The following is an 11,952-nucleotide window of genomic DNA, read 5'->3' on the forward strand; positions in this document are numbered from 1 at the left end:
CTCCCAAGCATGGAGAACCTCCCCCCTCATCCTGCCCCAAAGCAAACCCCAGAGCTGTGCATGGGCCTACCTCTCCCAGCTTGGCAGGCAGGGATCTGGGCTACAGGAGACCAAAGCAGGAGGCACCCCTAAGCGGAGGGAGGAGAGGTCTGCCCCCGGGCATCAGGCTCTGGGAGGAGCTGCGTGTCATTCTTGGAGAGAAGCAGTCCTTCCGACCCGCGGTCCCTCCATGCCCACTGCCAGGCATGGGCCTCCGCCTCCCCCACGTCCCCAGTGCCACACTCTGGAGGAGGTGTATTGGGGTGGGGGGGTCTAGTCTGCCTTGGGGACCCCAGTCAAGTGGGCCCAGCCCAGCCTGAGGTGCTGTCCCCTAGTGCCGGCCTGGGGGTTGGCCTGGAACACTCCCTCCCAGAGTGAGCTCTCCTGGGGTCTAGCCCGATGACCCTCCCTGGGCAATCGGGCGGCAACGAGATGGCCAAGCAGCACTCTCATCTGACAGCAACCAACTTTGTGCCTTCCTGTGCCTTCCTGACCAGTGATCCAGGTGTCCCTGAATGCCGGGCCTGGATGGGCGTGGGCAGCCTGGAGAAGGCGCCTGGTCGGGCTGGAGAGAGCAGGCTGACCTGTGGGCAGAGCAGACACCCGCCCCAGAGACCTGTGACCTGGGCCAGCCTCCCACCCCGTGGGGACTACTTAGGCACCGTCAATCAGGATGGGAGCAGTTTACTGCTGTTCATCCCAGAGAGAAGAGATTATGCGCGCAGTTGGGGAAACTGAGGCACGGGGGCTGTCGGGAATCCACCAGCATCGCACAGCTCCTCGGGCCCCAGCCATCACCCAGACCCGGCTTCCTGCCATCCGGTCCAGGAGCTCTGCCTCTGCCAGCACTTGCTGATGCTGCCCCCTTGTGATTCCCAGTTTCCCAGGCGATGCCACACCAGCAGCAGCCCCAGGTCAGGGGTCGAGGTCCTGGTGAGAGGGCATCACCTCTGCCATCAGCCCTCGAGCTCCTGCGGCTACTATGGCCTCCCCGGCCTCCGCCAGGCCTTTTCAGGGCCCAGTCCTCCAGCCACCGGGCCTGGGCTCCTGCGGACCACCCGGCCGGGTCCTCCAAAAGGGCCCCCACTCTGCGCCTGGGTCCATTGATCAGGAGTGGCTGAGGGGCTCCTGGCTGGGAAAGGGAGGGAGCCGGGAGGGGGGACCGGGGAGGGGGGGAGGAGGCTTTGCAACGTCAGAGCCTTCCCACCTGCCCTCCTCCCACACAGCACCACTCCTGGAGCTGGACAAGCCCGGCCAGCAGCCTGGTGCAGTCCAGTCTGAGGGTGGTTTGGAGACGGGGCCCTGCATACCACAGGGCCGGAGTGGCCTGCCTGCAGAGACCAGGTGCCTGACTCCGGTGGAGAACCAAGACGTGAGTGATCGCCTGGAGGGAAGGACGGTCCCGCAGAACTGAGCTGTGCCGCTGAATGGGCCAGGAGATCAGGAGCGTCTGACCACCAACCCAGCAGGCAGGGACTCCTCAGGTGACAGCTGCAGCTGGCCCGCACTGAGCAGGACTTCTCCAGGAGCCAACGTCCAGGCCGTCCCCATGGCAGGTACGGTGTAGGCAGCGAGGTGGCCCCATGACTGGGCTCAGGCTCCAGGGTGAATGGGGCGGGGCAGGGACTGGGTGGGGGGCCCAAAGAAACCCTTCTGGATCCAGGTCTTGGGCAAGAGGGTGGGGCAGGGGCACCCCATGCTAAGGCCTCAGATCCCACCAGGGCAAGGTTGATGGGCTCACAGCTGCCCATGTGCAAATATGGGGGTGCTGATGGGCCGGGGTACAGAGCCATTTCTGGGAAGGGAGAGCCTTCTCAGGCATGAGTGACCTTGGACCTGTCCCTTCCTCTCTCTGGGTCTCACCCATTGAGTATCAAGGTCAGGGGCTACACAAGAAGTCTCTAACTTCCCCTCCAGACCTGGCTCCATGCTTGTGGGAAATTGTCAACTCCTGACCCCAAGGGATGCCAGCTTTTAGAGGAACCAGACAGAGAAGGGGCCCCTCCTGAGTTTCTGAGAGCACTCAGGGGTGGCACTTTGACCAAGATGGGCAGGGGGTGAGCTCATAGAAGACTTGGGAGCCAGTGACCAGCCTGTGAAGGCCCCAGACCCAGGGAAGCCATGAGCCTCTCCCCTGGGGACCCATGGACCCTTGGGGTTTTGTCATCAGTTACCCAGATGATAGACCTGCCCCAGCAGGGCAGCTGAACAACGGGCAGTTGCCCATGTGGTGGCCTGGTCCAGGTGGTGGGGACATCAGCCCGTCTACACTTCATGCCCCTCTGGGAGATGCAGACCTGATGCGGTCCATCCCTCTCGGAAAGACCCCCACCCACTCCCGGGGCTTTTCATACGTGGCCCTCAGGGCTGCGAAATATGGGACCGCAGGCCCTGAGCCCCACACTCCAATGAAGCACCTACTATGTGCCAGCTCTGGCCAGGCGCTACCCACCTGTTAGCTCATTACACGTAGACCACCCCGGGAACCTCCCTCCACCCATCCCTCTATCCGTCCGTCCGTCCATCCATCCATCCATCCAACACCAAAACCCACCTCTGCCCAGGGGATCTCAGTTCTACCAGGCTCTTGGCCACTTAGGGGGTTGCTAGAAACTAATAGTCCATTTTTCAGGATTTTTTTTTTTCTGGTTTTAATGTTTAACTTGTAAAACATACATAACACAAAAATTACCATTTTGGCCATTAAAAAAATTTTTTTTTTGTCTATTTATTTTTGAGAGAGAGAGAGACAGCACGTGCAAGGGAGGGGCAGAGAGAGGAGACACAGAATCTGAAGCAATCTCTAGGCTCCGAGCCCAACGCGGGGCTCGAACCAACGAACCGCGAGATCATGACCCGAGCCAAAGACGGATGCCTAACCAACTGAGCACCCAGGGCCTCCACCCCCCATTCGAGCCATTTTTAAGTGTACAATTCGGTGACGTTAGGTACATTCACAAGGCAGCCATCACCACCATCGTCTCCAGAACTTTTGCATCTGGCAAAACTGAACCTCTGTCTCCATTAGACGCTCCCCCCCTGTCCCCCTCCCTCCATCCCTGGCACCCACCGTTCTTCTTTCTGTCTCCGAAGCTGACTGTCGTAGGGACCTCTCACAGACGGAAGCACACGGGATTTGTCCTTTTGCGTCTGCCTGGCTTATTTCACTTAGCGTGACGTCATCAAGGTCCACCCAAGTCACAGCACGCTGCAGAAGCCCCTTCCTGTTTAAAGCTGAAGACGGTTCCGTTGTCTGGCTAGACCACACCTTGCTTATCCATTCCTCCAACAGTAGACACTTGGGTTGCTGTCACCTTCGGGCTGTCGGGAATCGTGCTGCTGTGAACACTCACACACGTGTCTCTGTTCGGGTTCCTGCTCTCGGTTCCTTTAGCGCATTTCTCCAGTTCTAGGTAACTCCCCAGAAGTGGCCTGGCTGGATCCTACACTCATTGTGTTTTTCGCAGCAGAGGCTCCATCTTGTACCCCATCAGCGATGAAGAGGGTTCCAATTTCCACACGCCCCCACCAACACTTGCAATTTCTTTCCTTTCCTTTCCTTTCCTTTCCTTTCCTTTCCTTTCCTTTTTGTTTCTTTTCTTTTTGGTAATAGCCATCCTCATGGGCGTAAAGTAGTGTCTTATTTCAGGTAGAATTTGCTTATTTTTATTTTTTATTAAAAAAAAATTTTTATATTTATTTATTTTTGAGAGAGAGAGAGAGAGAGACAGAGCATGAGTGGGGGAGGGGCAGAGAGCGAAGGAGACGTAGAATCCAAAGCCGGCTCCAGGCTCCGAGATGTCAGCACAGAGCCCGATGAGGGGCTCGAACCCATAACCGTGAGATCACGACCCGAGCCGAAGTCGGATGTTCAACCGACTAAGCCATCCAGGCCCCCCAGGATTTATGGTGTTTTTTTTTTTTTTTTTTTTAAGGAGGGTAGAGGGTGGCAAAATTTTTGGTCAAGGCTCGTGCCAGGATGGCACGTCAAGAAATGGAATGTTTATGGGGCGCAAAGTCAGACATGGGCGGGAGTCCTTGGTGGTGATTCGAGGATGTCCTCTCAGTTCAACTCTCCCGGAGCAGGACCAGGCACCAGGGTCTCTGCGGAGTGAAGACGCTCATTCCCGAACCCACGACCTCCCATGTCCTACCATCGTAACAGGTGTCGTTTTTGAAGGGTGTGCCGGGCACCGTGTGTGTCCTCGCAAATCCTCGCATCAGCCCTGTGAAGCGCGTATCAAGAACCCCTTGGGACAGATATAGAAACTGAGGCTCTGAGAGACGGAACGATTTTGTTGCTCAAGGCCACAAGGCCACGTGACTTGATGGCTCGAAGATTCCCTGAGGAGCCAGGCAGTTCCCGTCTCTGGCCTCCAGGAGACTTAAGTCGGCATTTGCCTCATGAAGTGATGCCCCGTCAGGGATACTATGGGAACACAGGCCTGGCAGTCAGGGAGGGCTCCCTGGAGGAAGAGGCACCTAGGTGCAGCCGGAAGGATGAGAGCCGGCTTGGTGGCACGGGGGTGAGGCTCAGGCTTTCATCCTCTCTCCCCAGCCTTCCTCTCTGCCGGCCTCGGGGTACTCGCAACCTCAGAGCCCTACACCCTGACCAGCTCCAGCTGGGAGTCCCGGCTGGACTCCCCATTCCCGTCAGACCCTCCCACCGGGGCCCAAGTCGTGGCCGAGCCCGGCAAGCAGGGCCCCAAGAACCCGCGTGTGTCCAGCGTGACGGTTCAGCTGGAGATGAAGGCTCTGTGGGAGGAATTCAACCAGCTGGGCACGGAGATGATTGTCACCAAGGCAGGCAGGTGCGAGCAGCGGGCGTGTGCGTGGGAGGGGACAGGGGGCCACGGTGGGGCCGCCCTTGGGCTGCTGAGCGCCGCCCTCCTGCAGGAGGATGTTTCCCACCTTCCAGGTGAAGATTCTGGGCATGGACACGCTGGCTGACTATGCACTGCTCATGGACTTCGTGCCTCTGGACGACAAAAGATACAGGTCTGGGGGCCGGCCCGGGAGGGCAGCTGGGACAGCAGGGGGGCGGGGCCAGGAAGTCGACCCCTACCTGCACCCTGGGGTGAGCCGGGGGCCAGTCGGAGCCATGACCGGGGAGGCCTACCCTGGGGCAACGGCGGGAAGCCTGACGGCAAGGCGAGGGGCCCAATGCAGGGCAGCCTGAGGCGGGCAGTGGGCTAGCCTGGGCAGGGACAGTGGGCTAGCCCACTGCGGCCACCGGGCGCTCGAGGCCAGACAGCATCCTTGGGGTCTCCGGTTCCTCGCGTGTGAGTTGGGGGTAGAGCAAGGGCCCCTCGGCCCCGCCGGTCTTCAGGGCAGGGGCGGCAGGTGAGGTGCCGTGGGGGCGGACGGGGCACCCTTCCCACGTGCTCTGTCCCCAGGTACGCCTTTCACAGCTCAGCCTGGCTGGTGGCGGGCAGAGCAGACCCGGCCACGCCCGGCCGCGTGCACTTCCACCCGGACTCGCCGGCCAAAGGTGCACAGTGGATGCGCCAGATTGTGTCCTTTGACAAGCTCAAGCTGACCAACAATCTGCTGGACGACAACGGCCACGTGAGGCCCCGGTCACAGCGGGGAGGGGGCAGGGCAGGGCTGGGGACACCGGGGCCTGATCATAACGAAGCCTGGAGCCAGGGCCAGCTGTGACTTTGGCGCCCAGCGTCCCCACCCGCTACTGGCGGCTAACGCTGGGGGCCAAGTTCACCCGGCCAGGGGTTGGGCAGCAGAGGGGACTGCCCGAGCAGGGGGCTGGAAGTGAGAACGTTCCAGCGAACACTATCCTCCTCGTAGACAGTGTGTATGGAACGCTGTTGCAGGGGAAGGAACAAGTGCAAAGGCCCCGAGGCTGCAGAACGTTAGGCCCGTCGGGAGAAGTGCAAGGAGGCTCCCCACGTGGCGGAAGTGGGGTGTGTAGGGGAGATGGGAGGAGAGAGACCCTAGAGGCTGCCAGGGCTGATCTGCGGGGCCAGTCGGCTGCGGAGAGGGTTCTGGCTTTTACTCTGTGCGGTGGCCACAGGAGGGTTTTGAGCAGGGGGTGGCACGCCGCAGCTCGCCGGGGCTGCGGTGTGGACAATAGACAGCGCAGCTGGACGGGAGCAGGGCCGCTGGCCAGGAGGCAGTGGGGTGGGAGAGGTGATCAGATGCTGGATATTTCTGAAGGTGGAGCTGACGGCGGGATGTGGGTGTGAGGGAAGGCAAAGTGGCAAAATGCTCAGACGCCACAGGGCCTTTGATGCAGAACCTTGGGCCCTCGGGACCAGACTCTGAGCCCCCGTTATAAGAAAGACAGCCGTTCTGCCCCGGAGAGAGAGGCTTAGCCCAAGGGAAGGTTTGCTGCTGCTCCCCCACACCCCCGAACACTGCCTTCCGCAACACCCCCCCCCCCCCCAGATCATTCTCAACTCCATGCACCGCTACCAGCCCCGATTCCACGTGGTCTTTGTGGACCCACGCAAGGACAGCGAGCGCTACGCCCAGGAGAACTTCAAGTCCTTCGTCTTCAAGGAGACCCAGTTCACGGCCGTGACAGCCTATCAGAACCACCGGGTGGGTTGGGACCACAGCTCACGAGGCAGCTGCCAGCCCATTTCACAGGGATGGAGGCAGCTGCCAGCCCATTTCACAGCTGCCAGCCCATTTCACAGGCTCTGAGCTCAGAGCCTTGCCCTTCTCTCCTTCCCTAGGACTCAGCAGACTTCTGCCCTCGGTCATTCCCCTGCCTTCACGCCCAATGACTCTGTGGCTCCTGGGCTGAGGGCCCGGGTCCCAGGGCCTCCTGATTGGGGGGGTTCAGGGAAGACAGGGTGGCTGAACCTGGGACCCCACAGCCTCGCCCTGGCTCAGGGTTGGCCCATAACTGCACTTTCTCCTCTGCAGATCACCCAGCTGAAAATCGCCAGCAACCCTTTTGCCAAGGGCTTTAGGGAGAGTGACTCAGACTCCTGGTACTGTGTGAGCCCAGCTGCCCCAACCCAGCCCCTCACCCCCATCTGCACTGTCTCCTAAGGCCTCGGGTCCTGCCCTTCTCTCTGCTTCCTGCCCACTGACTGGTCCTGGGGTCCCACGGCCTGCCTTGACCTGGGCTCTCCCCTGTGATCCTCTGCCTCCATTCCTGTTCGTCCCGTCTCCAGGACTGTCCCTCCACGAGCCCTGCTCAGCATCCCGACCCGGAGTCACAGCGGCCTCGGCCCCTGCCTGCTGAAGGGCTCCACAGAGGAGGGAACAGGTCAGCCTCCAGGCTTACAGACACAGTGGGACCAGAGCCTGCATGATGGGCAGGAAGCGAGGAGACAGGGCCACACGGCCTCCAGGAGGGGGCTTCAGCACGTCCAGCCAGCCCACTGGGCACCTGTGTGGACAAAGAGGAGGAGGCAGAGAATTCTGAGGCAGTTTGGGGCCAAGGGCACAGAGAACAGGACGGGGACAAGGTGCTAAGAGCAGGGGTGGGAGGTGTCAGACGGGCTTCCTGGATGAAGTGGCTCCTGAGCTGGGCCTTGAAGAACTGGGAAGGGTTTGGACGGCAAGAGATGGCAGGGAAGAGCGAACGAAGAGAGAACAAGAGCGAAGGCTGAGAGGGGGGCAGCTTGGGATGGGAGCAGGGGAGGAAGAGGGGAGGCTGAGGCTGTGAGGGAAGGTCCGGGGTCCACACAGACCATGTCTTCCCTCAGACTCCCACAAAGCTCCAGTCTCCAACTCCAGGACCTCCGCCCGGCTGCGACATCAGCTGCTGGCCCCCCCTGAGGCTCTGCTGGCCCCAGCCACCTACCAGCCCCTCGCCTACCAGGGCCTGTACCCTGGAGCCTCAAGCCCCCTCAGAATCCCAAGGGCCCGACCAACACCATACCCCCTCCCCAATGTCCAGAACGACAGAGATCAGGAGAGCCTGCCCCTCCCAGCTAGGCTGGGGCTCCTGTCCCCCACCGCCATGTGCTTGGGGACTGTCCAGGACCCTCAGTGATGATGAGGGCCCTGTGCACAGACTCCTCTTACCCTGAATACTACCCCTGCTGCCTCACCTCTGCAGAGGCCCTCTTCCCTCAAGGATAGCAGGGCAGGTGGAAGCCCAGAGAGGGAGGCTACCTGCCCAGAGTCACAGCAAGGCCGAGAAGATGCCAGGCTTGGAACCAGCCCCCCCCCCCCCATACATGTCCCCTTCTGCCTTGGGGGTGACTCCTCTCAACCCTGCTTTACCTCTCCTTTTCCCCCAACATTAAACCATTTGGCATGAGTAGTCAGAGCACTTCTGTCCTCGGGGGTGGGGGTGGAAGGACTCAGGAACACCCGGACCCCAGAGACGGCTGCAGACATTCCAAAGCTCTGCCCGGTGCCGGTGGTATCGCTGGGAGCACAGTGATGGTAAAGGTGCCAACACCAGCCGAGGAGCAGCGCTGTGAGTGAGGCTGCAGGCTCTGCTCCCGGCCTTAACGTGCCCAGCTGAGGACTGAAACTGCAGCTCAAAGAGGCACCTGCTCAAAGTCAATGCAAAGCATTGGCGACACCGGCCATTCCACTATAGGTGCTGCGCACAACTGGGGTGGTCTGGTCCGCGAGAAGCCAGGGTCTGGAGGGATGCAGAACCATGATGGGCAGTGACCACACGGGCCAGGCCAACTGGGGGGGTGGGGGAGGGCCTGAGACTCCAATCAAGACTCGACGCAGGACAGCTTCCACAGAAGAGTGACATTTAAACCTACACCTAAAGGAGTAGAAATTGAGAGCGAGAGGGAAGGGGAGGAGGGAAGACAAGCTCCCAGCGGTGGGAAAAGCAGGGCAAAGGCCTGGGGCTGGAGTGGGTCCCTTGGAGCGGGAGGGCACGGCGCGCGCCACCCAGAAGAACCAGGAGAGGGGCCCAGAGCGGGGCCGGGCTAGGCACTCCTCCCGCAGCCCCTGATGTCCCCGGCCTCCGGGAGGCGCGCTCCGTGGACCCCCTAAATGCCGACTCCGAACATCCTGGAGCACTGCGCGTGAGGTGCTTAGGAAAGGGACGGGCACACGCGGGCGTGGAGGGACGCGGGGTCCGGCCAAGCCTCGAAGCCTGACGCCCGGAATCTCGAACCCGGCTGTCACAGAGCTGAGTCCGGAAGCCGCCGAGACTCGAGTACCGCGAGCTACTGACTCCAGGCTCTCTGACACCCTCCCTCGAAACCACCAATGCCAGCTCCGCCCTCGGCCCAGGCCCGCCCCTTCTGCCGGAAGCCCGAGACAGGGGGACCCGCCCCTTCCGGACCCGCCCCACCAATTCGTGTCGAGGCCTCTCCCTCGGGCCCCGCCCACGGCCCTCTGGCCCAGAGCCCCGCCGCCTCCCGCCGAGGCCCCGCCTCTTGTGCGGGTCTCGCCCCCAAGGGCACAGCCGACGCCGCGTCGGAGCCCCGCGGGGCGGGGCGGGGCGACTCCTCCCACGGCCCCGCCCAGCTTCCCCGGAGACCCCGAGCGCTAGTGCTGCCTGCCCCCTCCCCTTCCTTCGCCTGGCGTGGCGCCCTCGGTGTCCCGGGTGCGCCCGGCCCGACATGCCGCCCCACTGCCTGTCAGCGGAGGACGAGCAGCGCTGCCGGCGGCTGCTGGCAGGGGCCACTGCCCGACTCCGCGCGCGGCCCGCGGCGGCCGCCGTGCTCGTGCCGCTGTGCTCGGTGCGCGGGATCCCAGCGCTGCTCTACACGCTGCGGTCCAGCCGCCTGGCCGGGAGGCACAAGGGCGACGTCAGGTACACGGCCGGGAGCTCCTCGCTCTACTGAGAGGAGGCCGCCGAGTCCCGGAGACCGCAGGGACCTGAGCGAGGCGCTTCGCCTGTCCGAGTCTGGGTTTCCGCCTCTATGGAATGGGTCTGGGGAGAGCCGCGCCCCGAGTCTGGCGCCGTGGGTGCCAGCCCGGACGCCACGCCGGACCCCTCGAAGCGCGTCCCGCACCAGCTCAGGACCGGGACACTTCTCGGAGCTGTGCCCGTGTTTCTAAAAAGGCAGGACCCCGCCCCCTGCCGGCGACTCTGGGGAGATTCGGGTCCTGGAGCCGACGAAGCTCGCGGGTGGGGTGAACTGCCTGGCTTCCCGCCCTGGCCCCGCCCCTGTCCCGTCGGGAATGAGGGACACGCTAGGGTCATAGCGCCACTGGGGCCACCATAAGCAAAATTTGCGTGTGTGAGCCCCAGGGCCTCTCCCTTACCCCTATCGTTTAGGGAGGTAAACCGAACCTGGAGAGGTCATGTGGCTTGCGGGAGGCCTCACGACAAACTAGGGGCAGAGACAAAAGATGCTTAGGTGGGTGATCAGCTCTCCGCACAGCCGTCACCCTCACCCGCCATGGCCCCAACAGACCAAGGACCAGGCCACCTGTGCTTGTTCAGTTTCCCAGGTGGCAAGTGGGACCCCACTGACCAGGACGTGGTACACACAGCCCTGAGGGAGACCCGTGAGGAGCTGGGCCTTACTGTGCCTGAAGAGCATGTGTGGGGCATCCTGCAGCCTGTGTATGACCAGGTAAGGCTGCCAGGCCCTGAGGCCACCGCCAGGGACAAGGAGAGTGGTCCTGGCCTCTGGTGGAGCTCCAGACACCTGCCTGGCAGTCATGTTCCATCCCCGCACAACCTTTCAGAGAGGGGTATCTTAGCCCCTTTTCGTGGGAGATACTGAGGCTCAGGTCCTGGGCTGGAGGTGGCCCCAGGATAAGCCAGCTCTGCCCAGCTTGGTGGAGGAGGGTGGGGGAAGGCTTCACAGGGTAGGCAGGGATTGAATGACAAGTGGGAGATTTCAGGGTAGTAAAGGTCAGGGAAGGTTATTCTAAGCAGAGGGAACAGTCTACAAAGGCCCAGAGGACTGAATGGCTCTAGTGAGTTTGAGGGGCCTGTAGCTAGTCAGCATGGCTGGAGTGAGCTCAAGGGCAGGGGCCAGGTGGACCCGACCTCCAAAACTGAAGGCCTCTGGATGGCGAGGTGGAGTCTCCCTCTCGGGCTCCCCTCCCCCGCCCCAGAGCCCCGCCAAGGCCGTGCCTCCCCTGACTGCCTGCCATCTTCCTGCCCCAGCAAAAGACCACCGTGGTGCCAGTGCTTGCCAGTGTGGGCCCCCTGGATCCCCAGAGCCTCAGGCCCAACCCTGAGGAGGTGAGTGGGGAGGGACGGTGGGGGCCAGGTTGGTCCACGCAGGGGAGGCTGCGGCAGCAGGTCCCGTGTCTACCCTCTCGCTGCCTCCTGCCCACAGGTGGACAAGGTGTTTGCCCTACCCCTGGCCCACCTACTGCAGGAGCAGAACCAAGGCTATACCCACTTCTGCCAGCGTGGCCACTTCCGCTACACTCTGCCCGTCTTCCTGCACGGGCCACACCGTGTCTGGGGTCTCACGGCCATCATCACAGAGTTCACCCTGCAGCTGCTGGTGCCCGGTGCCTACCAGCCCCGCCTGGCCCTCCCTAAGTGGTCCACGGGCTGAAGGCCTGGCCGTAAGCAGCACCCTTCCTTCACCCTGCTAGGCCAGCTCCATTCCGGGACCGAATAAAGAGCCTTTACCCATTCTGTGGCGACTGCATCTTGTGCACTGACCTTGAGCAGACCCCGTGGGACAGCTGGCTCCTGGATGGGGTGCCTCTGTCCAATCACAGTGTTACCCACTGAACAGTGGGCACTTAACACTTGGCCCTTACCACAGCCCTGAGGCGGGGCAGTGCTGGCCCTGACTGGTGAGACTGGGGCTCAGAGAGAAGAGACACCTTGCCCAAGGTCTCCCCGAGCTAGGATTTGAACCAAGCCCTCCCTGACTCCAGCAGCGCCCAGACCCAGCCACTCCCCTGCAGTTCCTGTTCTCTGCTCTGTGTCTAGCTGACCCCATGCCAGGCCGCAGGAATCCGAAGAGGAGCCCTGTGTTACTACAAAGTTCCAACACGCCGAACTCCTGCCGTGCACCAGGCACTGTGCTG

At 62.1% G+C, this 11,952-nt stretch overlaps 2 protein-coding genes across 4 annotated transcripts; both read left to right on the top strand.

The window, feature by feature from the left end:
• The first annotated feature begins 438 nt into the window (after positions 1 to 438).
• TBX10 (T-box transcription factor 10) lies at positions 439 to 8,011 on the top strand. Its single transcript, XM_060604512.2, has 9 exons — positions 439 to 598; positions 919 to 972; positions 4,598 to 4,850; positions 4,936 to 5,037; positions 5,436 to 5,607; positions 6,445 to 6,600; positions 6,931 to 6,998; positions 7,185 to 7,279; positions 7,722 to 8,011. The coding sequence occupies exons 1-9, from the start codon at positions 439 to 441 to the stop codon at positions 8,009 to 8,011; spliced, it is 1,350 nt and encodes a 449-aa protein (XP_060460495.2).
• Positions 8,012 to 9,359: 1,348 nt separating this feature from the next.
• NUDT8 (nudix hydrolase 8) lies at positions 9,360 to 11,943 on the top strand. Of its 3 annotated transcripts, XM_078433744.2 has the most exons (5): positions 9,360 to 9,754; positions 10,391 to 10,523; positions 11,066 to 11,143; positions 11,241 to 11,478; positions 11,855 to 11,943. In XM_078433744.2, the coding sequence occupies exons 1-4, from the start codon at positions 9,561 to 9,563 to the stop codon at positions 11,466 to 11,468; spliced, it is 633 nt and encodes a 210-aa protein (XP_078289870.1). In that variant the 5' UTR covers positions 9,360 to 9,560; the 3' UTR covers positions 11,469 to 11,478; positions 11,855 to 11,943. The 3 variants fall into 3 exon arrangements, with proteins under 3 accessions (XP_078289870.1, XP_060463415.1, XP_081646353.1); XM_060607432.3 differs by lacking the exon at positions 11,855 to 11,943 and having other exon boundaries at positions 9,361 to 9,754; positions 11,241 to 11,549; XM_081790227.1 differs by lacking the exons at positions 9,360 to 9,754; positions 11,855 to 11,943 and adding an exon at positions 9,769 to 10,006 and having other exon boundaries at positions 11,241 to 11,549.
• The last annotated feature ends 9 nt before the right edge of the window (positions 11,944 to 11,952 follow it).

This window comes from Panthera onca, chromosome D1 (assembly GCF_046562875.1).
Source record: "Panthera onca isolate mPanOnc1 chromosome D1, mPanOnc1 haplotype 2, whole genome shotgun sequence".
Classification (NCBI taxonomy): domain Eukaryota; kingdom Metazoa; phylum Chordata; class Mammalia; order Carnivora; family Felidae; genus Panthera; species Panthera onca.